General features: G+C 41.5%; 2 protein-coding genes across 8 annotated transcripts; both read left to right on the top strand.

Moving 5' to 3' along the window:
• On the top strand, positions 1–10,737 carry LOC120811595 (copine-3). Of its 4 annotated transcripts, XM_040167098.2 has the most exons (18): positions 145–309; positions 796–847; positions 991–1,179; positions 1,273–1,452; positions 1,634–1,708; positions 1,799–1,870; positions 2,375–2,455; positions 2,604–2,693; positions 4,973–5,071; positions 5,204–5,290; positions 6,114–6,173; positions 6,358–6,491; positions 7,181–7,235; positions 7,386–7,437; positions 7,979–8,112; positions 8,301–8,537; positions 8,641–8,755; positions 9,438–10,737. In XM_040167098.2, the coding sequence occupies exons 3-17, from the start codon at positions 1,021–1,023 to the stop codon at positions 8,749–8,751; spliced, it is 1,626 nt and encodes a 541-aa protein (XP_040023032.2). In that variant the 5' UTR covers positions 145–309; positions 796–847; positions 991–1,020; the 3' UTR covers positions 8,752–8,755; positions 9,438–10,737. The 4 variants fall into 4 exon arrangements, with proteins under 4 accessions (XP_040023030.2, XP_040023032.2, XP_040023031.2 ...); XM_040167096.2 differs by lacking the exon at positions 8,641–8,755 and having other exon boundaries at positions 1–309; XM_078095612.1 differs by lacking the exon at positions 796–847 and having other exon boundaries at positions 183–309.
• Positions 10,738–11,234: 497 nt separating this feature from the next.
• LOC120811335 (copine-3) lies at positions 11,235–20,384 on the top strand. Of its 4 annotated transcripts, none has more exons than XM_040166594.2 (17): positions 11,235–11,407; positions 13,419–13,597; positions 13,888–14,067; positions 14,651–14,725; positions 14,810–14,881; positions 14,984–15,064; positions 15,262–15,351; positions 16,048–16,146; positions 16,370–16,456; positions 16,563–16,622; positions 16,725–16,858; positions 17,079–17,133; positions 17,216–17,267; positions 17,349–17,482; positions 18,067–18,303; positions 18,539–18,651; positions 19,162–20,384. In XM_040166594.2, exons 2-16 carry the CDS (start codon positions 13,466–13,468, stop codon positions 18,647–18,649), a joined length of 1,599 nt encoding a protein of 532 aa, XP_040022528.1. In that variant the 5' UTR covers positions 11,235–11,407; positions 13,419–13,465; the 3' UTR covers positions 18,650–18,651; positions 19,162–20,384. The 4 variants fall into 4 exon arrangements, with proteins under 4 accessions (XP_040022528.1, XP_040022529.1, XP_077951740.1 ...); XM_078095614.1 differs by having other exon boundaries at positions 11,236–11,407; positions 13,449–13,597; XM_040166595.2 differs by lacking the exon at positions 18,539–18,651.
• Positions 20,385–20,531: the final 147 nt, after the last annotated feature.

The raw sequence follows: 20,531 nt of genomic DNA, 5'->3' as shown, positions 1-20,531 counted from the left end.
TCCTAACGTAAGATTTATCCACCTTTGTGGGTCATTGATACAGAGTTTGTAAATCATGTTTTTGATATTTGCTGCCGTTGGTGTGTTTGTGACCATTGTACAAACCGAATGATGTGATGCGTTTAGCCGAGTGGTCGAGCAGCTTTACCACATCCTGTTTAAACTGATTGACGGGGGGTGCAGCGCTTCAGACGGATCCCCTGGAAGTGGGACACGCCCACCGCAGCGTCATCACGCAGCGCTCCTGCCTGTCATTTCCATCTGCCAGCAGCTAACAGCCAGCTAACAGCGAACCACACGCCTAACCAGGTACGACGAATAAAGTCAACCCTTTTTCTGACGATATGTTGTTTTTTTTGCCTTGAAGTTGAACCGTGACGTTAGAAAGGGGCTTTGTGTGCTGACGTTAATACTGAACGTTGACGTTGACGGGACGGACTGGTGTGATGCCGATGTTCGTGTCACGGAATCTACAGCTGAGACGCAATTGGCGCGTTTAGTTAGTTCTCCATTAACGCTGCGTATTAAGTTACGTCATCCGAAGCCCCTTCTCATTATAATGGGTGTAAGACAACACCAAAAGCGAATGTTATTATTGTGATTCACCGCTATGTGGCGAATCGCAGAAACAATTTAGCGGCTAACTACATTTAACATTTAAAAGAATTAATTTAGAAAATAATCCCGATGAACCGGGCTATGTTTAAACAATGTGCGCGACTCTGTACATTTCTATTAACTGTTTATAAACACGTTTATAGCAAGTGTTGCATGTTTACTCGGTTCTTTTTATAGGCTCCACATATTCTGGGCGTGTCGATTGCCAAACTGTGAAAAACTACATTGAGTAAGTTTAGTTTCGTTAAACTCGTAACCTGCAAAATAAACAATATTAAAGTCTGATGAACAACATACAAATGGCTCGCTGCTCGGTATAAGATCAGTATATTGAACTGTTCCCTTTCCGTTTAACTGTGTGTCCCTGTTCAGTTTGTGCGAGTGTGTGTCCTCCAGGCTGTGATGGCAGCAGTTGCATCCTCGGGGCCAAAGGTCACCGACTGCGTGACCAAGGTGGCGCTGAGCGTGTCCTGTGAGAATCTGCTCGACATGGATACCTTCTCAAAGTCCGACCCTCTGTGCGTGCTTCTCATGAACAGCTCGGGACCTCACTGGTGCGAGGTAAGAATCGCAAACAGCCCAAATTCCTCCTCATTTTATGCAGATAAAACAACTGCCTTTGCAAGTAGCCTCTGACACACGTATCTGCGTTAGATTGGCCGGACGGAGAAAATCCAGAACTGCCTCAATCCCAAGTTCTCCAAGCCGTTTGTCATCGACTACTACTTTGAGATGGTGCAGAAACTCAAGTTTGAAGTGTACGACATTGACAGCGAGAACCAGAGCCTGCAAGAGGCGGACTTTCTGGGAGAACTGGAATGCACCCTGGGACAGGTCAGCGCACTGTGCCTGCTACAAAAAGTCCTCATCACACACGCGTAATCGTCATGCTTTGTTTCACTGGGGTTGAACGTAAACTACAACACATATTAACTCTTCTTTTTTAATTTTAAAATGCCGTCAAGGCTGTGTGCTCAATATAATAAGTCATTGATTCATTTGTATTTCTATCCAGGTTGTGTCCTCAAAAAAATTAACAAGACCGCTTGTCATGAAAGACAAGTCACCTGCAGGGAAAGGGACCATCACAGTGTGTCATTTTGTTTGTTATAGGTTTCTTGGCATACTGTATTTTGACTTATTAGATATTTCTAACACAATTCTGTTTCATATTTTGTAGATATGTGCTGAAGAAAGAACTGACAACAGGGTGGTGGAATTTGAAGTTTCAGGTAGAAAACTGGATAAAAAGGTATTGATTGCTCCTGAACATTATTATTTATTATTATTATTTTAATGAATAATTCTAATCATCCTGTTAATGTGGTTGGTTGTGCAGATAGAACATAATTCCTAATTTTTCTGAGAGGGCTTGTGGTGCAGCTGGAGATTGTAGTTTGAAAGTGACTCAGTTGCCGGCTGACAAATACATTTAAAATGCAGCCTTAATACACAGTTAGATTCCACCACTTCCACCATCATCCATTAAGACGAACAATTAACGAATGGACAAAACTGAGAAGAACTTAAAGATAAATATGCACAACCTGCATATACATGCATCAGTATCTCCCCCCCTACATGATTAAAAGGCTTTGCCTTTTATTTACCTGCCATTATGAATTGCGATATTGGAGCTCCATTCATGATGACATATTTAGATATTTTATTCATCAAGCATGAGCTTGGCTCAGAGTGAACAGAATTTATTTAACTGTCTTGAACATCTGCATATGGTTTCCTTACTTTTTACCAGGATTTCTTTGGCAAGTCCGACCCTTTCCTGGAATTCTACAAGCAGGCAGAAACTGGGTGGCAGCTCGCCCACAGGACAGAGGTAAGCATATAGCATGTGTGTCTCACGTAGGCCAAGGATCCTTAGACAGTGCCGGGGCAAGTGAACGCATGACTGAATTATTATTGACGGTTTAACGTTTATGAAGTGAATGCACGTCGACTGTCTAAGTGGATTTTAATCTGTGCAGGTGGTGAAAAACAATCTGAACCCGATGTGGAGACCATTCCGCATCCCGCTGCAGTCCCTCTGTGGAGGTGACGTGGAGAAATCTATAAAGGTACAGACACATGTATCCAGGAGTTGACTGTAGGACAGGATTCATGGCACAATGCAAGCTTTTTTCTTTTTACTGTCAGTCTTCTTTCACACTTCACGTAATACGCAGGGTTTTTAGTGGGAAGTAGAAACGTGTCTCTCTCTCATTCAGAGATGGACTGGCTTTACTGAATGAAGTTTTATTTCTCGATGCAGAAGCAACATGGCTGTGGAATTAGAGAGGGGACCTTACAAATGGGGGAAAATAATCCACCAAATGTATTTCACAGCTTGTCTCAATGATTAATGTGAAATATGTTTTTTTTTTCAGAATATGTATTTTAGCCTGTTGTTTTTTGTTTCCATCCTCTAACCCTGTTAAAAGCACACTTGACATGAAGGGATGACTTCCAGTCTACGGTGCAAGTGAGTTTACTGTCTCCATTGTGAGTGCGCTTCACGTGAAGGATGCGGTTAGTCCGGCCGCAGTCCTTTACGCATCTCTGTCCATCTTAGAGGATTACGTCAACAATTTCAGGAATTTGTCACATTGCTCAACTTGCCTGTCGAATGATGAGAGCATTATCACCACATTCATCCAGTGGTCCGTGTCGAACAGCTTGATCCGACATCGGCGTGCTGGCAGTAATTAAAAATGGATTGAACAAGAACAGGAAGTATATGTAGAGCTAAATTATCAGTCAAGATATCCAGGTAGTTTCTGTCAGTTAACAAATATCAACAAAATACAACGCACCAAAATGTACTAATTTCCCTGTTTACAAATTAAGTTTTTATGTGATATAACAATGTGATTTATGTGCTGTTGATCAATATAAATATGATTCCAGCAAATATTTGATGTTAAATCTATTTTATTCTTAAAGCTTATAGAGGTTATAAATCCTTAGGCCAGCGGTTCCCAAACTCCAGAATGCCGCGGCCCACTTTGAAATCTGAAAATCTTTCGCAGCCCACCCAAACCTTTAATCACAACTCTGATCAAAACATAATGATTAAATGACCTTAAGAATTTAACCAAAATCAAACATCCGCGAGCAAAAGTCCGTCTCGCGCGAGGTATTTGCTCGCTTGCGAAACGTGAACTCGCGAGGAGAATCTCTGCTCGCGCTCGAAGGAGTTTTCTACGCGCTCGCTGTTGTTCTTTCTGACAGTAAGGTGGAAACGGTGCTTTCAGGGTCTGATCGATGCCGCAAGGTGCGTCCGCTCCCGCCGCCCCCCTCGCCATCCACGCCTTAAATCTTCGGCTGCTTTTAGAATAACTTATTTTCCCCGTTAAGATGGTTCAGCTACTGTAGAGAAAAGGGCACCGTCTCTCGCTCTTTAATCTCATAAAGTGCTCGGCAAGAACGACAGCTTTGTTTCTCCGACGCGCCCTGAAACAAGCTCCATATCTCACAGGCTTGAGCGCCGCTCAGCAGCTCGCCGCTCAGCATCTCGCCGTCGTAGACCGAGCTTTGGCATGTTTGGCAGAGCGCCTTGAGCGCCGTGTACAACCAGTATGGATCAACCGATTAACCAATTGATCCATATATATAAGGCTTTTTTTGAGGAAATTAAAGGCTTTTAAGTGCTGTCGAGCAAGAGCCTTATTGTTTTATTAATCTGTCCGTTTAAATTGTTTGTGCTTCATCAACTAATGTTTCACATAACTAATGTGCCGCATCATAAATATTTTTATATTAATTTCAAACTTTTAAAAATTGAAAATACATTTTTTTTATTTATTTATTGTAAATGACCTCTCGCGGCCCACCTGCAGTACCTTCACGGGCCAACAGGGGGCCGCGGCCCACACTTTGGGAATCGCTGCCATATAATGCAAGATGAACTATGTTTCTGTTTAAGGCTGTTGCCCACTTTTCTTCCGCACATTTGTTATCTATTTGGCATACATTCCTAAAAGGTAGACGCATTCTGTTAAGATGGATTCCTTTCTTAGTCATCCATTATCTTTGTTAGCTAATCATCACGCAGTCTGTGTAATCTGTGCCGGTTACTCCATCGAGTGTGTAGACATCTTTTGCCGTGTTTTCTAAACACTGAAGGTGTTGTACTCTGTGTGACTTGCCCTGAAGGAGGTAGTGGGACCCTCCCCCTTCCCTTTGGCCTATTAGAAGACTTGTGTGTGTTTCTGTCACAGATTTCAATATCAGGGTGTTGTCTGACATTTGAAGGTTCACCCTGCTTTGAGTGTCACACACTGGTGCTACTTAATCTTTTTTTTTGTTTTTCTGGAGGAATTGATTTTCTTTTTCTCGTTACTTCTTTGTTTCCTAGATTGATTGTTATGATTACAACAACAGCGGATCTCATGATTTTATCGGATCATTTGCGACCACACTCGCCCAAATACAGCAGGCATCCCAGACATACGCGGTGAGCTCTTTGTCTCTTATTCTTCCTGTCTGACATGTGTACATGTTTTTTAGTATTGGCCTTTTATAAAAAAGGGTTTGTTTCCTGATGCTCCCGAAACTTGTTGTGTGTGTGTGTGTGTGTTCCTTCCAGGCTGAGTTTGAATGCATCAATAGCAAGAAGAAACAGAAGAAGAAAGGATACAAGAACTCTGGTGTTATCATTGTGAAGCAATGCAAGGTACTGTGGTTTGAATGGACTTTTTTCTGAAATAAATGCTTTCTTTGTTTAGTACATGCTAGGGCTGTCAAAATCACTCAAAAATGACGTTCGAATATTTGCTTTAAAAAAATATCTGAATATCTGGTATATATATTGAATATCTGGTTACGCATTAGGCGCGTCAATAACAGGACAAATTAATACAACGAGACAAAACTACTTGTATAGGTAATTCATTGAGGTTTAAACATATTTAACAACATATCACCTACACAAAAATAAGTAAATGAACTGATGGCCAAGACCGCAGACCTCTTGCTGACATGCACTCTCTCACTCTCTCTCTCTCTCTCTCTCTCTGCGCATCGCGGTTTAAATGAACGACAACAATAAACAAAAAGTTCTGATCACAAGTTTTGTGTTAAGGGCGCGATTCTTGTCCCAAATATGGCAGGCTTCATTCAGTGATTGAGACAAATATTATTAACATTAATTTAAGTTTTACAGTATAGAACCGACATTGAACGCTCCGAGCGAGCTGTGCTGTGGTAAACATGGAACTTTTCCAGTGCATGAAGCTGTTGTAGTCTATTTTATTCATGCAATATACAGTCAGGCGCTCGTCCACCCGCAAAACAGACAGTCGCGCCGCCGCTGACGCTGTTGTGCTTTTTTATTTTTTACATTTGAATATTCATTTTTACATTCGAATAGTTGTGGTAACAAACATCGAACTGTGTAATGTTACATTAATGTTTGACACCACGATGCAGTACCTCATGTTGTTATATTATATTTATGCAACAGTTATGTGATTTCTCTCAACGATGTTTATTTTCAGATAGTGAAGGACTATACATTTCTGGATTACATAATGGGCGGCTGTCAGATTAACTTCACCGTGAGTGCTACATCTTTTTATGAATCTTTGGGGAAATGATGAAAAAATATTCCTCATATTTAGATTTTTATATAAATTACACTGTATATGGAGGATATTAATATTTTCAGGAAGAATTTATTATGAATCTGTGAAATCGCTATCCAATTTTAACCCTCTGTTCTTAATCCATCCTCTGGGGCAGATTGCCATTGACTTCACAGGCTCCAACGGGGACCCCCGCACTCCCCAGTCCCTCCACTACATCAACCCTGGAGGCTACAACGAGTACCTGGCTGCTATCTGGGCAGTGGGTAATGTCATCCAGGACTATGACAGGTACATAGATTCTTATACGCCGTATCAGCATTTGTCAGGATTTCGATGCGTTTCCTATGGCAAATTAGTCAGAAGGGCAAAAACACCAACAGTTAATGAGAGGTTTTGTTTTTCTAATGTGGTCACATTCATTCTAAAGACTGCAGCAGCATGATGCTTAACGAGCAATGTTAGAGCCAAACGCACATATTGTGTATTCAAAGAGCACTGTAGTCATCATCTCTTGACACAAAAGCATTATTTTAGTCAAACCTGATCACTCTTATTATTTCCCGGCCAGATAAAGTTACAACTTATACCACTAATAACACTTATAACACTTGTACAACTAGAGTAATACTCAGAACAGCACTCTTTTATATTGTAAGAGGAAGTGAGAGCAGAATTGAGATGTCCTGGATTAGTATCCTGATATTCAATGTTTGTTTAATGTTATTTCTTTTAAACAGGAAACGGAATTTCTATAATGTTAAATTATACAATCAATGTGAAAATAATGTATTCAATATAATAGCAAGGAGGAGCAGTCAGAGCCCACCACTCTGTCATGTCTGAACAAAGCTGTAAGGAACATGTATGTGAAAATCCCCCATGTCTGAATGAAAGAATGCCATCCTCAGGCTTCCAGTCTAAACCATATATATATTTTTACTATGACCAGAACACCTGTTTTATTTGACTTTCTGTAGTGATAAGATGTTCCCCGCTTTTGGGTTTGGAGCCAAGATCCCTCCTTCATGGCAGGTGATTGTTTTTTTTATTTGATTTAAAACATACTTTGATGTTTTCATTGATACTCTGATGCATGGAAAAACTGGTCTTGGATTGCAGTTACTCGGGTCGTCTCAGAGAAGCTGTTGTGGGATACAGATTAATAGTCGTTTTTGTTCGCAGGTCTGCCACGAGTTTCCCATCAACTTCAACCCATCGGATCCGTTCTGTGCAGGTGATAATAGACAGGCTGACTTGAGCTCCCACTGTTTAGTATGATAGAACTACTGTTCAAGAGGACCTCTATGACCCTATATGACATGTGATTGGCATCATTTGCATTTGTCTCGCTCAGTGTTTCTCTCTGATGTTATGTGCTTCAGTGGTAAACCGGACATGTGCTTCCAGTGAAGGAGTGTTTGTCCTGCCTGCAGCGTGTTATGGTTGCTCTAGCCTATTGTCGTATACTTTTATAAAGAAATTTGATATAGGTTTTTTATGTCTATGAATTTTAATTACATTTCCTTCTGAGATTTCATTTATTTTTACATGTTTTTTAAAATGATTTTAGGCTGCTTTAAAGACATCTGGCCGGGGATAGACAGCAGATGGAAATGATCCGCTCTGGCTAACTCACTTACAGTTCAACTGTTGATTAGTGTGCATTGTCCCTGCAAAATAAATAAAATGTTATATGAAATGTACATATAAAACGATAATCAAAATGTCCCAGCAGATGTGAGTTCTGACCACCTGTGTGTGTGTCTGATTTGTAGGTATAGAGGGTGTGGTTGAAGCCTACCGTCAGTGTCTGCCCCAGGTGACGCTTTACGGCCCCACAAACTTTTCCCCAATCATCAACCACGTAGCCCATTTTGGCAAGCAGGCGATGCAGCAGGAAACTGCAATGGTGAGTGGCTGGCAGCTGCTGCAACTCATCGAGTATAACAGTGGCTTCTGTGCACAAACGTTTGTTGCTGCGTTTTGGAACGAGCTGCTAAACAGACGACTTAATCTCGATCGTTCTTTTTGTTTCCACACAATGGCAATGGTTTGGTTTTTTTTTTCCATGTTCCCTCGTGTGTCGATGTTTCACAGCAATACTACGTTCTACTGATCATCACCGACGGAGTGATCACAGACATGGATGAGACACGCAGCGCCATCGTCAACGCCTCTCGCCTGCCCATGTCCGTCATCATTGTTGGAGTAGGGGGGGCCGACTTCAGCGCCATGGAGTTCCTGGACGGAGACGACGGAATTTTACGCTCCGCTGCAGGCGAGGCCGCCATGCGGGACATCGTGCAGTTTGTGCCATTCAGGCAGTTCCAAAATGTGAGTTACGTGAAGCAAAGTCTTTGTAGGCATGCACCACACCAGCTTCTTTAAAATCCTTAAGTAATGCATCCATTTGAATGTCTCAAACATTTTATTTCAGGCAGGCACTGCAGCCCTTGCCCAAAGCGTACTGGCAGAGTTGCCTGACCAAGTGGCCTCCTTCTTCAATTTATTTCACCTGAAGCCCCCCATCGAACCCAGTGCTTCCTAGAAATGTAGGAGCCCCCCAGACCCCCAGTTCTCTTCTAACCCACATTGGATCCAAAGCTGCATGCGTTCCAGTAGAAGCACAGCTCTACAACCTAGTTAGCTTATTTCAACACCCTCCTTTTTTTCAGAAGGTTTTCCTATCCTTTCCACTTGGTTTGAGCAGAGACTTCCTGTGCTCTCTGCTGCAATAAGAGTACAGATTAATCAAACAAGATATAACCAACATAATCTAATATGCTTTTCCCTGTGTTTGTATGAAGCTAAATTAACCGGCCAGGTAGTTTGTTTTCAGATGTTATAAAACAGTATTAATGTTCTCATCTAACTCTCTGGTGGATAGTAATAAACATTATTTTCTTTATGTACAACTTTAGCTTGAATGCTTAAGAATTACCTTGACATTACACATATGTACTAGTGTAGTCACTGACCTCATTGGTAACATGCGCAGGGTATCTGAAAACTGCTAAATTTCCTTACTAAAGAGCTGTTTTTAAAGTATGTGCCATTGTTGTACATTTAACCATGGTGACGGCTTAGCAGCGCAATATAATAGATGTGCAGCGTTCACCTGTGTCCTCCAGAACTCCTCACTGAACTCAAATCAGATCACACACCCACCTGTGGCTCATCTCTGCGGCGCGCTGCTTCTCTTGATGCGATTTTCTCTGCTGCTTCCCCCTTCAGGGTCCTCAAGAAATGCTGGCGCAGAGCGTCTTGGCAGAAGTCCCAGGTCAGGTGGTAGGCTTCTTCAATACAAGCCGTTTGAAGCCCCCCCAGAGCGACGCGCCTCTCCCAGACCTCTCAGCATCAACACACCCACATCCCCCCAACCTCCTCCAGTGACCAACTTTTTCCCTGAATACACTTAATGAGTCATGCTATGATGTGTAAATACTTTGTACCAATCGTCAAAAGCCATACTACACAGATATTGTAATGCATTTCCTATGTACATGTACTTAGCTTAAGTGCACTCTAATGTGACACTTCTATATAACTCAGTGGGACCCAAGTGCCAGGATTGTTGAGACTTATGGTAATTTTCTATGTGATTGATCTCCACAATCTACCACCTTAATGTAAACTAATGTGACTTGTCTCAAGGATATCAGTTCAGCCATCTCATACATCCATGGAAGTTCATTTCCATGTTAATGCTTACGTTTCCTCCGGTGTCCTAATACAATGAACACTTGTATGTTAGTTTACACACTTTTATATTTACTTGTGAAATGATAAATGGCTCTGGGAATATTTTGCACAAAAGCTGTGCTCTATCAAATACACTTCACTATGTTTTCATAATGGATCCATACATAATGGATTGAATAAGTTTGCCTCAATTAATACCTTTTGTAGGTTTTACGCCCCCAAAATTGCTTTTTCCCTTGCTATCGTTTTGTATCTCAGTCCGTATTTTTTAAATTCTGTTCCATAATTAATTTTGACATATTATTTTGTGATATGAGCACTAATAAGAGTCCGTACAAGGGGTGATTGTCAGGGGTCGTCGTGGCGCAGGGGGTGGAGCGGGTGTGCTGGGAACTGCAAGGTTGGTGGTTTGAGTCCCGGCTGCCCCATGTCTCAAGTCGAAGTGTCCCTGAGCAAGACAACTAACCCCTAATTGCTCCCTGGGCAAAATGTAAAAGCCATGGGTTAAAAGTGTAATGTAAGTCGCTTTGGATAAAAGCGTCAGCCAAATGACCTGTAATGTAAAAAATGTAATGTGATTACGTCGCTAAGTGTCATGCATGTCTGGGCTGATGTACAGCAGAGGTTCACTCTGTCTTAAGAGATCTTAAAATGTATCAATTAACTGACTGATTTATTATACACTGCTCACTGTGACATTGCCTTATTTTTTGTTTGAGTTTCCTATTGATACTTTGATATTATATAAAATACAAAAAAATCAAAGTCAACCTAGAAAATAGCATGCTTCTATTTCAGTATTTTTTTAAATAAAGATTTTTGATCATTTAAAGCAGTTTTTCTGTCTTTTGTTAATCGCTGCCTTCCTGTCATGACATGAAAGAAGTGTTCTATATACAGTATTTTGTACTACAGTACTTTGCAGTAATATTCATGACCCATAACTGTTGCAATACTGTCCTTTTTCTTCTTCTGCATGCATTGCCATGCAAACAGTGTTTGTTCATTCTCCAAAAGTTCTGCTCCTTGGCATGATTATGCCCAAAGGAGCAAAAGTTCTTTAATTCTGTGGATCTGTATTTGCTCTTCAGACTCGCCAAATGAGTCCATCTTTAGACACATCCTGAAACCGTGAAGAATAAAATCATAAAGTATGTATGACTTTTGTACATGCAAGTTAAATACTTGTCCAAATTGACCAAATAGAGGGATGTTTATTAAAAACTAAATAGATTGGAATCATACATACAATCAAACTGCAGCAAATGTTTACAGACCAAAAGTTTTATTATGAAAAGATCACCGGAAATTCCAGTAGCTTGCGCACACCCGGAAGTCTTCCTGTAGTTTCCTGTTGAAGGCAGATCTCGCCGCTGACGCAATTACGTCGCATTCACTGTACTTAAAAGGGCGTTACCATCCCGATAATCTGTTCTGTAATGTCCAGCGACTAGAACCACCTACAAAGTATTTTTGTTCCGTGAGTCTAAACACGTTTAACGGTAAGTTGCTATTTAAATCATCGTACATCCTTGGGCATATGATAACGGGGAAAAAAACCTATTTAAATGTTTTTTTTTTAACGTTTCAATGATCAGTACAGCTTGGTTGCGTTTGTCGCTGTTCTGCGTCTTATTGTAGCCCATTCAGTTAGTTTCCTTCCTACCGAATTATTGTACTGTTACATCTTCGCAACGCGATGTGGGAGTGACCCGCACTCCGGTTTTGAGTTTTAAAGTTAGAAGAGTCTACATTTAGTACGTGTTGTGTTACGTATGAAAGGTAATAAAAACTAATAACAAAACAACAACACGTCGTTAATGGCGGTTGAGATTTAGCAGTGGTCCGTGCAAGCTGCACACATCTTTAGAAGATCCCCTTCAGGGCTGTCCGATATTCGGCCCTCCCAATGTTCACTTTCTACCCACTTAGTGCGGGAAGAAAGACGAGGTGACGCGTTTGAAGGACGTGTTCACACAGCATCCGCGCTCCCTGCAGGGGGGTATTCCAGAAAGCGGGTTATGTGAAAACTCAGTAAATTAACCCTGAGATCAGGGAAACCGAGTTATCCGTTCCAGATAGAGAGGTAACTGAAACTGAGTCAATCCCCTTGGTAACAGACTCTGAACATAACCTGCCAGCGAGCAGGTTTACTATAAGAAACCCAGAGTTAGTCTCCTCCCACATGAAGAAAGCTGGTAGACTTTGATTGTACATTTCTACCAAATGCAATTGACATCGAAGCCTTAGTGATTCCAAATGCTTTACGTCCAGAGAGTCTTCCGTCCCAGATTAGACGTTTTATCATTTTCAGAGGAATTTGTTAAAACGCTACCGCTTTACTGGTAACTAGGAAACATATGGCCGACATTTAATTCCTACAGTTCCACATACAGATTTAACGTGGCATTGACCGAAAATCTCACTGTTTCACGCTGTGCTGTGGGTTTGTGATGCCAACCATGTTCTGTTCAAGGACAAGAATATGCTAGTCAGCCATTATCTATGCTCATCACTTCAGTCTACATGTCAAACTCCAAATACCACTCTAGAATGTGAATGGGCAGAGCACTGCCAGTAGATCATATTAATATTAAGACACACATCAGTAGGCCCCTCCGGCTCTCTCCCTGTGGCAGCAGACAGCGTTTCCTCATCATCATCATCATCATCTTCCTGTTACTTAAGTTACTGTTTCTGTACTTTTAACTACCATCTGAGGCAAGATCTGAGTATCTGCAGGGTTTAAAACTATACAGAAGACACCATTTAAAACTGTTGGGTGGGTGGGTGGATATGGACTATACATTGTTAATGTGGTAAATGACTATTCTAGGTGGAAACATCTGGTTTTGAATTAAATATCTACATCGGTGTATAGGCCCATTTCCAACAACAGTAAAAACAACATTTTATTAGGGGTTTAATTTACTATTTCAAGTTGCCTCTGAATTAATATTTACTTAGTTTAATAGCCTAAGTCAATTAAAGAAAATTAAAGTGAGGTGCAATCATAGCAATATATGCCATACCTTTTAACTATGTTTTTATTTTTCATTTTTAGCTGCTTCCAGGTCCTTTTGTCCCCTGTTGGATTGCACCTAAAATGAAAATCCGATTACATTCCTACTTATATTCATAACTATAGGCTGCGACGATCTTATGGTTAAAAGTTATGTCAATGGAACAGTAAATTCAAACTTACGCGTTGACTCGGGCAGCAATTTTTCCCCACGGAGTGGGGAAGGACCTCCAACTAAATCGCAGTGAAATAGCTTGCTCTTTTATTTACTGTTGTCGTGGTGACTCGTGCTATCGGGGCTCCATTGATGATGGCTTTTTATAATCGCCATGCACGCGCTTAACTCAAGGTGAACATACTCAGTTGATTGAACTAACGCAGATCAGCTGTTCTGGAACCGGATACTCAGAGTTTCCCGTCTCAGAGTAAGTCAACTCGGAGTTCAGGGATAGACTCAGTTTGTTGAACCTCCTTTCTGAAATACCCCCCAGGTGTCACTTCTCCATCTCGTTCCCAATCAGACAGCCCGTGGTCAGACATGGCGACCCAGTGTGTAACCAAGGTGGAGCTGACCGTGTCCTGTGAGAACCTCCTGGACAAAGACATCGGCTCCAAGTCTGACCCGCTGTGCGTGCTTTTGATGAACAGCTCCGATTCCCAGTGGTATGAGGTCAGTAAAAGATCTGGATTCAACTGGGGAAATGTAATTTTGCTCTGACAAACGGATCAGGCGTGGCCCGTGATGTCACTGCAGCCCCTGAAAGAGCAAACGCATTACGTGTTAATCGTTCACTACGGATGGAAAAATCTGTGTTGTGGAAAGCAGAAGTGCTAATGTTCATTTCTTGTTTCTCAGTGCATGTTGGCCAATTCAGCCTGTGGTTCATTCTTCAGGATCTTGACATGTAGCACTGTTGTTGCATGTTGCAAAGCATAAAGCTGTCCGATCTTCTGTAACAGGTGGGCCGCACGGAGAAAGTCCAGAATTGCCTGTGCCCGAGGTTTGCAAAAAAATTTGTCATCGACTACTACTTTGAAATAGTGCAGCAACTGAAGTTCGGGATTTATGACATCGACAACAAAACTGTTGATCTGAGTGACGACGACTTCTTGGGGCAACTGGAGTGCACCTTGGGCCAGGTTAGTGTTTATGTTTCAATTGCTCACTTTAAGTTTCACCAATCAAAGTTCAAAGTTGTACATCTTCGTTAATGGTTCGAATCAGTATAAAGACTCATTTTAAACTTGCATAACTCTCCTGGACCAAAGTAATTCTTAGTCAACTAACCCTCTAAAAAATGAGTTAATCATAATCCATCTGAAAATCTTGAGTTCCTCCACAAATAATTACCCGAAAGTACCACTTAATATTTGTCCATACATTTCTTAAAAATTACTCATTGAGCATGAAAACGTTTTTAAAAGAAAGACTCCATTGGCTGGAGAAATCTCAGTCAACCAAAACTACAGATTAGTCAAACAATTCCCTCAAAGGGAGCAGCTCGTTCGGCCAGACCGGTTCAGGACACGTCATGCACTGTGAAAACCAGCTACTGTTGCAGATGAAGGGCTGTATGGGAGCGGTAATCGGACCCCAGATCTTTCCTCTGCCTGGTTGTTGGAAGTGTTTACCTCGCTGTCAGGAGGCTGCTGTGTCTCACTCATCCATTGCTCTTATCTTTGCTGCTTCCTCTCTGTTAATCACTTTTGTATTTGCCTTTAGGTTGTGTCCAGTAAAAAACTGACCCGACCACTTGTCTTGAAGAACAAGACGCCTGCAGGAAAAGGGACCATCACAGTGAGTGACGGAGAGAACTACAGATAAATGTGCCAGTGCTGTCGCTATTTTTTTCTCCCGTCATTCTTCTTATTTTCTGTGTAGATCAGTGCAGAAGAAATAAAAGATAACCGGGTGGTGAATTTTGAAGTTGAAGCAAGGAAACTAGATAACAAGGTATGGCTCATCCTTTTAGAAATATGCCATGCTGTTATTCATTTTCAAATATTCAGGTACATTATGCTTATTGTCGGGTTTCATTACTCTATTTGTTTACAGGATTTCTTTGGGAAGTCCGACCCTTACCTGGAATTCTACAAGCAGACAGCAACTGGATGGCAACTGGCTCACAGGACCGAGGTAGACACTTTAGTGACATTACTCATGCTAATTCATTATTTTCATTCTTAGTAGACAAAATGGGTTTAAAAACACATTGAAAGTATTTTTCACTGCAAAAATCTCAAATATGATTTCAGTCACCTTTAGGAATCTGCACAATTTCTTCTTGATTGAGTAATCTGCACATGTATCATTTTCATGAATTCTGTCATCAGGTGGTGAACAACAACTTGAATCCGACATGGAAACCCTTTCGAATCCCCCTGCAATCGCTGTGCGGAGCAGACCTGGAGAAACCGATAAAAGTACCTAAATACATCTTCTTACCTAACCTACTGAAATGGGTTTATTTAAACTGCCACGTGCACCGTGATCCCTTTTCGTTGAGGGGCATTGTGTTTTTTCACTGTCGGGATATAATGGTAGCTCTGCGGCCGTTATTGTGTTGCTCTCTCAGATTTCTGAAAACCTTGTTGTTCAGTACTAGCTTGATGATGTATACTTTTTGAACTTCTGAAGCGCTCATCTCAAGAGGGAAGCTGTTTTCAACCGTACTGTCCAAGTGAGTTACCCAGTGTGTTCCAGTGTTTGTCGTCATTCATCCTGCGATCACTTATTGGTGGAGTAGATAGCGGGGATACGCGCCTGAGTAAAGTTGCAGGTCCTCCAAGTTTCCCTCATCCAATGCGATCCGCTCATTAAACGCATTTGTCTGAAACTACACATTCTTCTGCTTCTGTCTACGATTACAAAGAGCGCTTTTGTAAAGAGTTTGGGATCTCACTTCTGCATGTTTTTGTCTCTTATGTTTTCTACATCTCCAGTTTACTGTGTAGTAAGCTAGGGGGGTACGTTCACACATACAAAAATAACTCATCACCGCGGTGAAGTCTGCGTTATATTTTGTCTGTTTTTTGTGAACGGAACCTTTTTCAAACTGATTTTACAGATTTGTTATTGTGTAAATAATATTGTTAAAAAAAATGTTAACCTTTTTCCAGGTGGAGTGTTATGACTACGACAACGATGGCTCACATGATCTTATTGGAGCCTTTGAGACTACAATGACGCGCTTTCAACAAGCGTCACGAACGTCCCCGGTATGTGCGTGTCTCTGCGTCTTTACATTGTTTGTTTGGGTGTGTAACAAATTTCAAATATTATTGAAATCCATAATTGGATTAGGTTCTGCTGGTAGTCCTTGTGTGAATTTCTTCACGTCAGAGCACCGACTAGTGTTGTTCTTAGCAACAAATGCACAACATTTACCCATTTAAAGCCGCCGCTCTCTTTCACACCCACGCTTTTGTGTTCTACCCTCAGGCTGAGTTTGAATGTGTCAACAGTAAAAAGAAACAGAAGAAGAAAGGATACAAGAACTCTGGTGTTGTGAGCGTGAAGCTATGCCAGGTACAGCTGATTAATTGAATGGGTTCACTTGCTGGAACCTTCCTGGGATTTGTTTGGTTTTGAATTGAGATTTCTTGCTCTCTAATACGTTATACTAATCTTTTAGGTGGTGAAGGAGTACACCTTCCTAGATTATATTATGGGAGGCTGTCAAATCAACTTCACCGTAAGTTTTGGTTCCTCTATTAATGCCAGTTTTTATTCATTTGTATCCATGGCGCATTAATAAGCTCTGCATGTCTGCCGGTACCCTGAATGTTTTTTGCAGGTGGCTATTGACTTCACGGGGTCCAACGGGGATCCCAAGTCTCCTCAGTCTCTGCATTACATCAGTCCCCAGGGCGTCAACGAGTACCTCTCTGCTACCTGGTCTGTGGGCAACGTCATCCAGGACTACGACAGGTACATTCAAAACTTAATCGCTTCCAAATTTCAGGAAATACCACATCCCCAAAGTTCCCCATTATTTGTATCTAAAGCTTTTCCTGACTTGCGATGTCACAATGAAGGATCTGTATTTGGAACCTAGCTTGTCTTTCTTTATGCCCGCTCTGTATGAAATGGGTTTAATTTACAAATATTGTCACAAATGGACTACTGCGGTTTTTCTCCTCCTGTGTAGTGACAAGAGGTTTCCTGCCTTTGGCTTTGGAGCACAAGTCCCTCCCACATGGCAGGTAGTAATTGTTAAAACTCCGAAATGCACGACCAGGCCGCTGTTTGGGAACAGGAACTGAAATCTGATGTTGTTTCTTCTAGGTTTCCCACGAGTTTCCTCTCAACTTCAACCCAGCAGATCCATTTTGTGCTGGTATGTATACAGATCATTAAGCTGTATGTAACTTCACACGGTTATTTACACATGTGTAATCCCTACGGTGTCTGTGTGTAGGCATTGAAGGTGTGGTGGAGGCCTACAGGGTGTGTCTGCCACAGGTCAAACTTTACGGTCCCACCAACTTCTCCCCAATCATCAACCATGTGGCCTGCTTTGCTAAGCAAGCCCTCCAGCAGACCACTGCGTCAGTGAGTATTTGTTCACACAATCACAAGTGATACAGAGACTCCATTTTTAACAGTTCAAGGACCATCATTTAAGATAAGTATGAATGATTTACTCAGGAAGACTGTCCTTCCAGGTTTATCATTATTATTATTTTGGTTGAAAACAAGAAGTTAAATTTGACCCTTGCACTGCTTGTTGCGCTATTCATTAACACTTGCAGTAAACATTCTGTGTGCCCCGTTGGTCGGGACAGGAAAGCCTCTCAGTACTTGTTTTCTTTGTGCATACATTTCCCTATGGTGAATTAAACTCCATATGGTCCAGAACAACAGGAGTTTTATGATTAAAATCACAGTGATTACCTGCTTAAGCTGTTTTCAGACGTCAGGCTCATAGTTTTTTAGATTTATATGGCCCAGACAGGCATTACCAAATAAATCATTGTGAGTTCAAACGATTTACTCTACTTCCTTTTCTTTCATTTCATGCAGCTCATGTAACTACAGAAGCAAATAAATTGTTTCTCTGTTCTTTGCTTATCTGTAACGCGTTGAGCCATTCCAGCCATTGATCTGCTGCCTCTGTTGTTGCCGTCTCCCCAAAGCAATACTTTGTTCTGCTGATCATCACTGACGGAGTGATCACCGACATGGATGAGACACGCGGCGCCATCGTCAACGCCTCTCGCCTGCCCATGTCCATCATAATTATTGGAGTGGGCGGGGCCGACTTCAGCGCCATGGAGTTCCTGGACGGAGACGACGGACGTCTGCGCTCTCAGACCGGCGAGGCCGCCATGCGAGACATCGTCCAGTTTGTGCCGTACCGACAGTTCCAAAATGTACGTAGCAGTGGAAAAAAAACAGACAGTTTTATAGCACTGATTTGCTTTTGTTTTCTTTAACTGCATGTGTTTCAAACTCTCTTTCTGGGCATTTCACTGCATCATTTTTGGTTTAACTAGCTTCAACATGATCGATCCAAACCTAATGTATGGGGTCCCGATCCAAACTCCGGCATCCGCTGCGATCTCACTTAGCTCACCGGTGTGCCTTTGTGTATTCATCTCTCTACAGGCGCCCAGACAGGCTCTTGCCCAAAGCGTATTGGCCGAGTTACCTCAGCAAGTGGCCTCCTTCTTCAGTTTATTCAAACTGAAGCCTCCCCATGATCCAAATCCTTCATAGGGGTACTTCAAATATATATTTTTTATATTCATTCTAAGTCACCACCGCCCAGTCTGTGCTTGGCCGATATGAATAACTCCTCACTGCTTGAATCATGGCATGTAGTGATTGCTGTCCTCATTTTTCACTTGCTTCCTCACCACCGTTTCCAACTTTGTTTCGCTAAAGACCCATCATCAGTGCTGAGAGAGAGATGATACGATATGATGATCAATACAGGATATTAAGCACTGGTGAACCATCTCCGAAACGTATTCTTGTTTACATTAATTAGTATTTGTGGTCGCTGCTGCAACTCACTCCATCTATAAAGGCAACAACTACAAGCAACTCTTCCGGAAGTTGCCAGAAAACGTGTCAATCTAGTGAAAAGCAAAGAGTTGGAATTCTCCCTTCAACGGTCTTTATCTGCATGACGTTCCTTTTCCTTCATGATCCCCTCATTTAATTGAAGGGGCAAACCTTTACAAAAAAAAGAAGAAAAAAAACATTCTCCCCCTTTTGCTCTTCAGGCTCCTCGAGAAGCTCTGGCCAAGAGTGTGTTGGCAGAAGTACCAGGTCAGCTGGTGGACTTCTTCACTACCATGAAGCAGAGTCCACCCAACTCTAATGCTCCACCACCCGCTGCAGGTACCATCTGATAACACAAGGCCAAAACCAGATACAGAGCAAGCTCATTTCCTGCAGATCCCAGCTTCTCCTCATCACCCAATTGGACAGATGTCCTTCCTTCACTTTCACTTCACGCCTTTTTTTCTTTTCACCAGTTCAGGGAAATGCCAGCGTGCAGCTTTAGTGAAACACACATCGGCCATTAAAAAACTCCACACTATTGACCATACTGTGTATTTAATGTCAAAATAGACATATTTTTTGTTCGATATGAACATCCACATGTGTTCATTTGAGCTGCTATTCAGTGCGACTGCATTTAAAAAATGGAAAACAATCATTCCGTCATAAGGTCGGAAAATTACACTTTTAAAACGTTTTTTTGCTGCCATTGTTTTTAAAGTACCTGTTGAAACAAAATGGTGTACGACAAGCTTGATAATTCTCCTTGCAGACACAATGCACTGTGTGTGAACCAGTCAGCTACAGTTTGTCATGTTTCTAGCATCGAGTTACAATAGTTTTGTTAAAGGCTTTGACTCATTAAGAAATGAGTAAGTGGCTTAACTAAGTACATCTCTTATTATAGTTAGTGGACCTTTCCACCATATGCAATGTTTATGTCCTCGCTGCAGCGCTGCTAGTAGCATAATGTTTAACCAAGAAGCTTGTTCACGTTAATGGGTGCACCTGCTTCCCTATGCACCTATCTAATGTTTTGCTCCTTACACTATATGAAATGCCAAACTCTGCCTGTAGGTTATAAACCTGTGTGGACCCAGAGCTGTTTATACCTTAAATATGAAATATTGTGATACTCGTTGTATTGTGCCAGTCTCATGATGGTGGTCTAACATTGTGCCAGTTACTTTTGGTTCATTTTACCGTTGTGTCGTTCCTGGACAAGGACTAGCAATTCCAAATATGACTGTCAGTATTACACATCCTGTCGCCATAGAAACGAGCTACGTAGTGCTTTTTGAAATCTATGCAGATAAACTATAAAACATGCATCCAATATCATGTTGTATCAGCTTATTGCTGTAATAGAAATGTGCCTTTGTCAAATTTAAAGTACATCAATATTAAAGAATCTCTTATTCAATAGAGTTGAATATACAAATTGCCCGTTGTATTGTTTAATTCCTTGTCATTGAAATACATGAATAAGACAATAAATGTGATTGTGTTGTAGAATCGTATTAACTCAGTGGTCAAAGGGTACAACTTTAAGTACATGTACTGAGGTTGTCGACAGACTTGTGTGAGC

This window comes from Gasterosteus aculeatus, chromosome 21, assembly GCF_964276395.1.
Source record: "Gasterosteus aculeatus chromosome 21, fGasAcu3.hap1.1, whole genome shotgun sequence".
Lineage (NCBI taxonomy): Eukaryota > Metazoa > Chordata > Actinopteri > Perciformes > Gasterosteidae > Gasterosteus > Gasterosteus aculeatus.
The sequence above is the reverse complement of the archived record's forward strand: the minus strand, read 5'-3'. Positions and strand labels throughout refer to the sequence as shown.

Excerpts from the sequence above, each read along its gene's own strand:
- LOC120811335 (XM_040166595.2), top strand. The coding sequence starts at position 13,466 with ATGGCGACCCAGTGTGTAACCAAGGTGGAGCTGACCGTGTCCTGTGAG. Across the intron at positions 16,147-16,369 it reads AAGCGTCACGAACGTCCCCG|GCTGAGTTTGAATGTGTCAA; the intron begins GTATGTGCGTGT and ends TTCTACCCTCAG. Across the intron at positions 16,859-17,078 it reads GTCATCCAGGACTACGACAG|TGACAAGAGGTTTCCTGCCT; the intron begins GTACATTCAAAA and ends CCTCCTGTGTAG.
- LOC120811595 (XM_040167096.2), top strand. The coding sequence starts at position 1,021 with ATGGCAGCAGTTGCATCCTCGGGGCCAAAGGTCACCGACTGCGTGACC. Across the intron at positions 6,492-7,180 it reads GTCATCCAGGACTATGACAG|TGATAAGATGTTCCCCGCTT; the intron begins GTACATAGATTC and ends GACTTTCTGTAG. Across the intron at positions 7,438-7,978 it reads ATCGGATCCGTTCTGTGCAG|GTATAGAGGGTGTGGTTGAA; the intron begins GTGATAATAGAC and ends TCTGATTTGTAG.